This window comes from Theropithecus gelada, chromosome 20 (assembly GCF_003255815.1).
Source record: "Theropithecus gelada isolate Dixy chromosome 20, Tgel_1.0, whole genome shotgun sequence".
Classification (NCBI taxonomy): Eukaryota; Metazoa; Chordata; class Mammalia; order Primates; family Cercopithecidae; genus Theropithecus; species Theropithecus gelada.
In genome coordinates, this window is record NC_037688.1 from 70,923,768 (window position 1) to 70,934,647 (window position 10,880).

The following is a 10,880-nucleotide window of genomic DNA, read 5'->3' on the forward strand; positions in this document are numbered from 1 at the left end:
AAAAAAAAAAAAAAAAAAAAAAAAGAGTGAAACTCCATGTCAAAAAACAATAACAACAACAATGAAAAACCTTTGCTGTCAAAAATAACCAAAGTCAAAAGATTGACATCAAATTGGAAAAAACACCAACATCAAAAAGGACTATTTTCCTCAACATATAAAGAGCTTCCATAAATAAGTAAAGCTCAGCCTGGAAGAAAAATGAGCAGAGGATATGAGCAAACAATTCACAGACAAGGAAGTACAGATGATTCTTAAATCTGAAAGGACGCTCAGCCTTGATAATGAGAGATTAAAACAAACCAGCCTCATCACATTGCCACACTGTTTCTCACTTTTTTGGTTAACAAGGATTCACACATTTGATAATGCCTGAATGAAGCAGTGAACCAGGAATCCTGTGCATTGTTAGTGGGAGTATCGCTCGGTGTATTGTGGCAATAGCTGGCAAAATAAATACATATGCCCTTTATCCTTTAGAAATTCTTTTTTTTTTTTCTGAGATGGAGTCTCGCTCTTAAGTTCAGGTGGAATGCAGTGGCACGATCTCTGCTCACTGTAGCCTCCACCTCCCAGGTTCCAGTGTTTCTCCTGCCTTAGCCTCTCGAGCAGCTGGGATTACAGGCGTGTGCCACCACACCTGGTTAATTTTTGTATTTTTAGTAGAGATGGGGTTTCACCATGTTGGCCAGGCTGGTCTGGAACTCCTGACCTCAAGTGATCTGCCTGCCTCGGCCTCCCAAAGTGCTGGGAGGCGTGAGCCACCATGGCCAGCCTATCCTATAAAAGTTCTTTAAAGGGTTACTTAGATGTGTATGAAATGCCCCGTGCACATGGTGACCTTTAAAGATTGGAAACAACCAGAAGGTCCATCACCAGAGGCCTGGTAAAATTGTGGTACAGGCATATCATAGAACGCTGAGTGTGTATTGAAAACACACTGATTAGATACTCCATGAAGACAGTGGGGTACAGAACTCGCTGGTAGCTCCAGTTTGAATAAAGAAGAACATATACACTGCTGGGCGTGGTGGCTCACGCCTGTAATTCCAGCACTTTGGGAGGCTGAGGCAGGCCGATCACCTGAGGTCAGGAGTTCAAGACCAGCTGGCTGACATGGTGAAACCCTGTCTCTACAGAAATACAAAAATTAGCCAAGCATGGTAGTGTGCGCCTGTAATCCCAGCTACTTGGGAGGCTGAGGCAGAAGAATTGCTTGAACCCGGAAAGCAGAGGTTGCAGTGAGTTGAGATCGTGTCATTGCACTCCAGCCTGGGTGACAGAGTGAGAGTTCATCTCAAAAAAAACATATATACAGAATACTTTTAACTTTTTGTTTTGAAATAATTATAGACTCACAGGAAGTTGCAAAAGTAGTACATAGAGTCCCATGAACCCTTCACCCCTGCTTCCTTCAATGGTGACATATAACTGTAGCACACTGTCAGACAACCAGGAAATTGACATTAGTATAATACTGTTAACCAAACTACAGGCCTCACTGGGTTTTAACCAGCACTCGTGTGTGTGTGTGTGTGTGTGTGTGTGTGTGTGTGTGTGTGTATAGTATCACGCAGTTTTATCCCATGCATAAATTCATGTAACCACTCCCACAATCAAGATACAGAATCGTTCTATAGAATATCTTTGTTGGGCCAGGCACGGTGGCTCACGCCTGTAATCCCAGCGCTTTGGGAGGCCAAGGCAGGTAGATCACAAGGTCAGGAGTTTTGAGATCTGCTTGACCAACATGGTGAAACCCCATGTCTACTAAAAATACAAAAATTAGCTGGGTGTGGTGGCGCACACCTGTAATCCCAGCTACTCGGGAGGCTGAGGCAGGATAGTCGCTTGAACTCAGGAGGTGGAGGTAGTAGTGAGCCGAGATCACGCCACTACACTCCAGCTTGGGCGACAAAGCAAGACTCCATCTCAAAAAAAAAAAGAAAAAGAAAAGATATATATATATATTTGTCAGGACTTTTCTGAGACTGGTAACAGTGGTTGCTGGCCCTCCAGGGGGGCAAATGGGTGGCTGAGTGATTGGTTGGGAAGGAGACATTCCTTTTCACTGTCATGTTAAAATGGACAGTTTGGGATGTCTGTGAGAAATTCAAATGGAACTGTCAAACAGGCCGGAGGGTCTGCCTTGGGATGGATGTGAGAGTTGTCATGGGGCCCTCGATGAGGGTATTTGACATCTATCTGGTGGAGGGAGGCCCTGTATGGGAGAGTATGGCTCCAGGAGATCTCAAGAGTGGGTCCTCAGGGCTCTCAAAGTGAGAGGTCTGTGGAGATGGAGCCTCAGCCTGCAGGAGACGAGTGCCCTGTGAGGTAGGGACAAACCTAGCCAGGGCTGTGAGGTGGAAGTTGAAGGGAGGGGCCCCAAGGAGGGAGTGCTGCTGAGGCTGAGTAAGAAAAGAGACTGTTGGTTTGACTTTGTAAAATTCTTTCTTTCTTTAAAATTGAGGCTAGATTTTAACAGGATCCAAAAATAAGATGGTATATTTTTAAACATCTTTTTTTTCTATTTAAAAAAAGCAGTATGGGGCTGGACAAGGGGGCTCACACCTGTAATCCCTGTGCTTTTTTTTTTTTTCTTTGGAGACAAAGTCTTGCTCTTGTCCCCCAGGCTGGAGTGCGATGGCATGATTTCAGCTCACTGCAACCGCTGCCTGCCAGGTTCAAACGATTCTCCTACCTCGGCCTTCCGAGTAGCTGGGATTACAGGCATGTGCCACCATGCCTGGCTAATTTTTGTATTTTTAGTAGAGACAGGGTTTCACCATGTTGGCAAGCCTAGTCTCAAACTCCTGACCTCAGGTGATCTGCCCGCCTCGGCCTCCCAAAGTACTGGGGTTACAGGCATGAGCCACCCCACTTGGCCAGTCCCTGTGCTTTTAATCCCTGTGGAATTAACACAATTAGCTGGGCATGGTGGCACACTTGTAGTCTCAGCTACTGAAGGGGCTGATGGGGGAGGATCGCTTGAGACCAGAAGTTCGAGGTTGCAATGAGCTGTGATCACACCACTGTACTCCAGCCTGGATGACAGTAAGACCTTGTCTCAAAAAAAAAAAAAAACCAAAACCCCAAACACAAAGGGGTGTGTGTGTGGGGCAGGTTATTTCACAGGTAGAACTAATAAATGGTGAGGAAAAAAGAAATTACAGTAGTAGTTTGGGGAAGGGGCACGAGGGAATTTTCTCTAGAGTGACAGTTAATGGTCTGTATCTTTTCTTTTTTAAGAGATAAGATCTTGTTCTGTTGCCCAAGTTGAGGTGTAGTGGCGCGGTTGGCAGCTCGCTGCAGCCTCCAACTCCTGGGCTTAATCAGTCCTCTTGCCTTAGCCTCCTGAGTAGCTAGGACTACAGGCACATAACCACCATACCTGGCTTATTTTCTTTTTTGTTTTTTTGTAGAGATGGGGTCTCTCCATCTTGCCCAGGCTGTTCTTATACTCCTGGGCTCAAATGATCCTCCTGCCTTGGCCTCCCAAAGTGCTGGTCTATATCCTGATAGGGCTTTGGGTCACATGAGTTTGTCAAAATTCACATTAAGATTTGTGTGTTTTATCTTGAAAAACAAAACTGTAAACAAATATTGATCTCTAGTTACTGAAGTGTGTGCTGAGATGTTTAGGTGTCTGCAGGTCACTTTGAAATTTATTAAAACAGTAAGATGGACTGATGAATGAACAGAAGGATGAGCCGGTAGATAAAGATGGGCAGATGTGATCTCACAAAACATTAATTGTACATTTGGGTATACAGTATTGTAATTTTTTTTTTTTAACTTTACTGTGTGTTTGAGAACTTTCAAAATAAAAGTTTTTGGGGAAACTTAAAAAACGACTGAAGATGAAATCTTCTGTCATGTTATATTTCAATATTCCTGATATTATGATCCTAGATCTTTAAACATATAAAGGGGTGTATTTTGTGCATTAAAAATGTCTGTATCCATTTTCCATTTCTTTTCAATCACTTGTGGTGTCAGCTCTTTGCCACATGCCTTTTGTGTATAAGGTTGAGGTTCGAGGTTCTCTAACACTTTCTGGGGAAAATAGCTTTAAGGCTATAAACTTGGCAGATATCAGTACCCAGGAGTCCATTCTTAACCAGCAGATTAACTTTCTGAGTCAACCTCAAACCAGTTCCCCACCTTGGCTAGACAGAGGCTGAGAGAAAGGTACATCATTCACTGAACAGTATGGCCATCGTCCTGGTTTCGGGCATCCTTTTCTTTGGTTCCCTCCATCTGGCCTGACTGCTCTGGGACCCTGAAGACTACTCTGGGTTCCTCTGAGCTCTACAGTTCGAACTCTAAGTAAATTGCCCTGTTTTAGCTAAGACAAACAAAAGCCCGGTGGTCCCTTAAGTCATCTTTCCAAGGAAGGGCTCAGAGGATACATAAACTTTAAAAAATTTGTTTAATTTTTGTACAGAGGTAATTCGTTTACGTGGCTCCAAATAAAACAAAAGTTTTGAACATATAAATTGAAAAGACCTCGCCCTACCCCTGTTCCAGCCCTCAGTCTTCCACTACTGCTGTAGTCTCCATGATTCCATCTGGAGCTATTTTATGTCTACACAAGCGTATGTCAATATATATACCTACCTGCCACTTAAAAAAAAAACAAAATGGCCAGGCATGGTGGCTCACACTTGTAATGCCAGCACTTTGGGAGGCCGAGGCGGGTGGATCACTCACGAGGTCAGGAGATCGAGACCATCCTGGCTAACACAGTGAAACCCCATCTCTACTAAAAATACAAAAAATTAGCTGGGCGTGGTGGTGGGCACCTGTAGTCCCAGCTACTTGGGAGGCTGAGGCAGGAGAATGGCGTGAAGCCACGAGGCGGAGGTTGCAGTGAACAGAGATCGTGCCATTGCACTCCAGCCTGCTTGACAGAGTGAGACTCCGTCTCAAAAAACAAAACAAAACAAAACAGGTCATATCATGGATACTTATATGCCTCATCTTTTTTTTTTTTTTTTTCCTATAATTTCTTCAGGCATTTCGTTTTTGATAGACTTTGGGTAAGTTTTTTTAAAAAATACTACTTTTGAGACAGGGTCTCACTTTCTCACCCAGGCAGGAGTGCAGTGGCCCAATCGTAGCTCATTACAGCCTTGACCTCCTGGGTTCAAGCCATCCTCCTGTCTCCATCTTCTGAGAAGCTGGGACTACAGGTACGCACCACAACACCCGGTTACTTTATTTTTATTTATTTATTCTTTTTTTTGAGACAGGGTCTCACTCTGTCACCCAGGCTGGAGTGCAGTGGCATGATTACAGCTCACTGCAACGTCGACCTCACAGGCTCCATCAGTCCTCCCACCTCAGCCTCCTGAGTAGCTAGGACTACAGGTGCATGCCACCATGCCTAGCTAATCTTTATATTTTTTGTTTATTTATTTATTTTGAGACAGAGTTTCACTCTTGTTGCCCAGGCTGGAGTGCCGTGGCACCATCTCAGCTCACCGCAACCTCCACCTCTCGAGTTCAAGCGATTCTCCTGCCCCAGCCTCCACAGTAGCTGGGATTACAGGCATGCACCACCACACCTGGCTAATTTTGTATTTTTAGTAGGTTTCCGCATGTTGATCAGGCTGGTCTGGAACTCCTGACCTCAGGTGATCCACCCGCTTCAGTCTCCCAAAGTGCTGGGATTATAGGCATGAACCAGCACGCCCCACCAACTTTTTTTGTTTTTTTGTTTTGTTTTGTTTTGTTTTGAGACGGAGAGTCACTCTTGTTGCCCAGTGGAGTGCAATGGTGCGATCTTGGCTCACTACAACATCCGCCTACCAGGTTCAAGCGATTCTCCTGCCTCAGCCTCCCAAATAACTGGGATTATAGGCACACACCACCATGCCTGGCTAATTTTGTATTTTCAGTAGAGATGGGGTTTCTCCATGTTGGTCAGGCTGGTCTCGAACTCCTGACCTCAGGTGATCCACCCACCTTGGCCTCTCAAAGTGCTGGATTACAGGTGTGAGCCACTGCTCCTGGCCTCTTTTAAAATTTTTTGTAGAGATGGGGGTCTCCCTGTGTTGCCCAGGTTGGTCTTGAACTCCTAGGCTCAAATGATCTTCCTGCCTTTGCCTCCCAAAGTGCTGGGATTACAGGTATGAGCTACCATGAGTGGCCTGAGTTAGTTTTAAAAATCTTTTTCTTTTACAAATAGTGCTTCCTTAAATTATTTTGTAAATATAAATTTTTAAAAAACATTTTTACATTTTAAAAAAATATATAAATTAAAAAAAAAACCAAAACACTTCTCATAAGAACATGGGTGGACATGTCCAAGTAGATAGAAGGGCAGAATGAGCTTCCATGCCCCCTCATCCAGCTGGAACCATTATCTGTATTTTTGGCATTCTTGTTTTATTTCCACCCAGCTACCTGCCTTTTGGCTAAACTGTTTTAAAAGCACATCCCAGAAATAGTGTCATTTTACTCTAGTGTCATGGATTTCTTAAACTTCTTATTTTGTAATGTTTCAAACACCTACAAAGTCCAGAGACTAGTACTGAAGAATCCCCTGCACTTCTCCCGTGGTTATCAGCGTTCTGCTGTTTCCTCCCCACCTCACACCCAGCGCCCCCCCCCCCCCCCCCCCCCCGCCTTTTTTTGTTGCTGGAGTATTTTAAAGCAAGTCCCCTATGTCATATCCTTTCCCATGTAAACACTTCAGTAAAGTGCCAACTTTATAGGACAAAAATATTGAGAACTGACAATGTTTCAAAGAAGAAAGGGATTAGCACCAGTTACCAGCATTTGGGACATTCCAACCCCCATCTCACCCTTATACTTAAAAAAAAAATGAGATTTAAAAATAAAACTGCAAATGCCAAGCAATAATGAAACTAAAAAATTTCAGCAATGTGTTTGAAACATGAGTGGAATTTCCCTTCCTGTCACCTAGGTCCAAATACATGGTTTATATGTAAGATGTTGTCTTAACTTGAGGTGTCAGTTGTTCTCAACTGGGGCCGATTGTGCTTTCCCCACCCTGACATTTGACAATATCTGGAGACATTTTTGGTTGTGAGTGGGGTTGGGGTGAGGGGTTACAGGCATAGTGGGTAGAGGCAGAAATACTGCCAACATCCTGCAATCACAAGACAACTACTTAGCTAGCCCAGAATGCCACGCCTGAGAAACTCGTTTGGGCCACTGGGAGATGATGTTTTCTGTCAGATCTCTTCTCTGTGGCTCTCCTTGAACTTGGGGAACTGCTCAGTGAACACTGATTAGTGGAGGTGGGGCCCAAAAGAACGATATGTGTTGACATTTGCAAGTGTTATATTGAAGGTAACATTTTAACATCCAGAACATTCCAATAGAAGTAACTTTATGTATATCATTATTTTATCTGTTGTGTCAACAATAATCATTTTGGAAGTTTGTGGGACAAAATATGTATAAGGTTTAAACTTGGCTTACAAGGAAGTCAGACTCCCTCGGAGGCAAGCGGATGTGAAACCCTTTTATTTCTGGAGAGCTTCCAGAAGCAAAACAAGGCTGGAACTGTTCTAGGGACAGCTTATGCGTGCGTGTAGACAGGGGAAAAACAAAACCTGAAGCCAAAGGAGGGAAGAGGAAAGGAAGGGGAGACATGACTTTTTCCTGGAGACTGCTCAGGAGGGGTATATGAAGTCTGCATAGCCATTCAGCCTTAAAGAACGTGAAAACTGGCCGGGCGCCGTGGCTCACACCTATAATCCCACACTTTGGGAGGCCGAGGTAGCTGGATCACTTGAGGTCAGGAGTTCGAGTCTAGCTTGACCAACAAGGTGAAATCCCGTCTCTCCTAAAAATACAAAAATTAGCTAGGTGTGGTGGCAGGCGACTGTAGTCCCAGCCACTCAGGAGGCTGAGACAGGAGAATTGCTTGAACCCAGGAGGCGGAAGTTGCAGTGAGCCGAGATCACGCCACTACACTCTAGCCTGGGCAATGGAGTAAGACTCCGTCTCAAAAAAAGAATGTGAAAACAGTGTGCTTATGGTGTGCCAGACCATAGGGGGCCCACAAAGATGACTCCCGTAGGGTCCCTGCTGTCCAGGACCCTGGAGTCAAGTCAGAAATGGACGTGTCCATAGCCGATTGTGTGACAAGGTCTGGATTTATGGGTGTTTTGATTGGAGTCCAGGGGCCCTGGTACCTTATGTGCTTTTTTGCCTTGTTTCTTTCCAGATTGCTCATTTAGAAAGTGGATGTGTGGGATAACATGTCCAGTGTGTCCGAGGAGAGAAGAAAAAGACAGCAGAACATTAAGGAAGGACTGCAGTTCATACAGTAAGAGCTTCAAGAGTTCTTGTGTTCTTGCCGCGTCTTAATTCTTTGATGTGGATGTATGTTTTGTGGAGGGTAAGAACTCTTTAGTCATGTTTAATAGGTCCAGTTAATTTGGGTTAGAAACTCCATATTCTAGCAATATTTTTTTCTCTCGTCCATTTGAACATTCTTGCATTCGGAAGCAAGTCTTACTGTTGCTGGCTTTTAGGGCTATAATTGTTAGTCTCCCCCAAAATGTTAGACTGAGGAATTTGAATTTGTTCTAAGAAGAGTGCTGCTGAGTGGAAAGTGACTGAAAATGAACATCTGGCGGCACAGAGGGCTTCTGTGATCAGACGTGTCTGTTCAGAAGCTCAGTGTTTAATTGGACTTCTTGAAGCATGTCAATGATGAGACAGCTGTGGTTTGGATGGACATGTCCAGGCAGAAGGGCCTCTTTGTTCCTTCCTGGGAAGGAGACATTCTCTCTATACTGCAGTAAATTGGATCAAATATTGTTAGTGGTTCTGTACTATTTTTAACCTTTTTTTTGGCATTTGAAGAATTAGGGTTTTTAAAAATAGAAGTAGGTTTGAAAGTAAAGTGTTGTACTTAAAAAATACTAAGTAATAGTTTAGTTTTTTGGTGTGTTTTATTTTTTGTTTTCGTAACTGTAGTCATCTGTGAATAATGGTAGTAAAGGAGGAGGAAGTCTTTAAAATATGCCTTGAACCAGTAGCAAGCTAATGGAACCACAGATTTAAGATGACTTCTGGCTGAACAAGTCCTGATAAGGAGCTTGATAATTACAATTAATTTGTTTCTTGTTCTTAGGTCGCCGCTGTCATATCCAGGAACACAGGAGCAATATGCGGTAATGACTCCGGGCAGGTCTGCTTGAAAGCTCTGCAACTGGCTTGTAAACTGTAATTTGTAGCAGGGGTTGGTAAATGATGGCCTTGTGGGCCCAATCTGGCCTGCTGTCCTTTTTTTAATTTTATTTCATTTTTTTTTGCAAATAAAGCTTTATTGGAACACAGCCACACTCATTTGTTTATGTATTATCTGTGGCTTTTTTTGCAACATATGGTAGTTTTGACAGAGACCATATGGCCCATGGAGCGTAAAACATGTACTGTCTGGGCATTTGCAGAAGTTTGCCAATCCCTTCTATATAGGTTTTTTTTTTTTTTTTTTTTTTTGCATACTTGCACAGTTGTCCTGTATTTTCTTTCCTCTATTAGTGTGGTTTTGAATTAATTTATCTTTTGAGCCCCTTGAAAATTATTTACCATGTCATTGAAAATAAGTGGGACAGAATTTATTGAGAAAGAGTGTGTGGAACATCTTTTTCTGTTAGGAGATGTTCTGACAGCAGCAAAGGGGAACTGGATACCAAGAGGGAAGAACTAGTGATCTACTAGTTAGGAACAGGGAGAAAGCCCAGTTCATTGGGACTTTGACTGCAGACTCTTGTCTCTACTAACACAGGTTGGTTCACCTGTGTTTTTTATCCTCTGAGGGTTTTGAGGCTTCTAAATGTCACTTTCTTGCTGCCTCTCTCCCTCCTCCCCTTTTCTTCTCTCTTATTCCTTCCCTCTCTACAAACAGATTTAGAATAAAAAAGTATTACAGCCAGAAATAAACTGTAACAGTTGTTTCGTTTTGCACATGTGGAACTGGGGTTTAAAGATGCTAAGTGGCATGTCACGAGTTACACTGATTGTTAATAGTTGATCTGTCCCGTCTTTTAAATGATTTAATCAGCTTAGACAGGAATTCATAAAATGAGACAAAACAAGTTGAATATTTTTCTGATCTTGTGTTGAAAAAGGGCTTTTAAAATACGAAAATATGGTGAGGCGTGGTGGCTCATACCTGTAATCCCAGCACTTTCGGAGGCTGAAGAGGGTGGATCACTTGAGGCCAGGAGTTTGAGACTAGCCTGGGCAACATGGCAAAACCCCATCTCTACTAAAGATACAAAAATTAGCCAAGTGTGGTGGCAGGTGCCTGTAATCCCAGCTACGCAGGAGGCTGAGACACCAAGAATCATTTGAACGCAGGAAGTGAAGTTACAGTGAGTTGAGATCGTGCCACTGCACTCCAGCCTGGGTGCCAGAGTGAGACTCAGAACTAAACTAAAGCATGATAGAAATAATGAAGGAAAATGACAAACTTTTGTATATGCTAAAAGAATATATGTACTTACTTGATAAGAAAAAAGTTTAACATTCCCCTCCCCCCAAATCAGTAAATGACCTGAGCAATTTACAGAAAAAGAAATACAAGGGGTCCATAAAAATGTGGAATAGTTCAATTTCACTGGTAAAGACATGCAAATACAAAGAGGATACCATTAAAAAAAAAAAAAACCATAAAAACACAAAATAATACCATTTTCCACCTAGAAATTGGTAGATTTTACATACATGTGCATGTGTAACCACACGTGTACACATGCACACATACTACCCAGGTGGGTGGATCATGAGGTCAGGAGTTCGAGACCAGCCTGACCAATATGGAGTGTAAAGAAAACCACTAGAACCATTTTTCTTTTTTTTTTTTTTTTTTTTTTTTTTTTTTTTTG

General features: G+C 43.0%; 1 protein-coding gene across 3 annotated transcripts in view; it reads left to right on the forward strand.

Moving 5' to 3' along the window:
* ZC3H7A (zinc finger CCCH-type containing 7A) overlaps positions 1–10,880 on the forward strand; it is a 49,027-nt gene that overhangs the window by 8,128 nt on the left and 30,019 nt on the right. For 2 of the 3 annotated variants that reach the window (XM_025369532.1, XM_025369534.1), the window contains 2 exons: positions 8,207–8,308; positions 9,122–9,161. In XM_025369532.1, the coding sequence (XP_025225317.1) occupies positions 8,241–8,308; positions 9,122–9,161 (108 nt within the window). In that variant the 5' untranslated portion in view covers positions 8,207–8,240. Of the gene's footprint in view, positions 1–8,040; positions 8,309–9,121; positions 9,162–10,880 lie in introns of those variants that run through there. The other variant, XM_025369533.1, reaches the window with a different exon arrangement.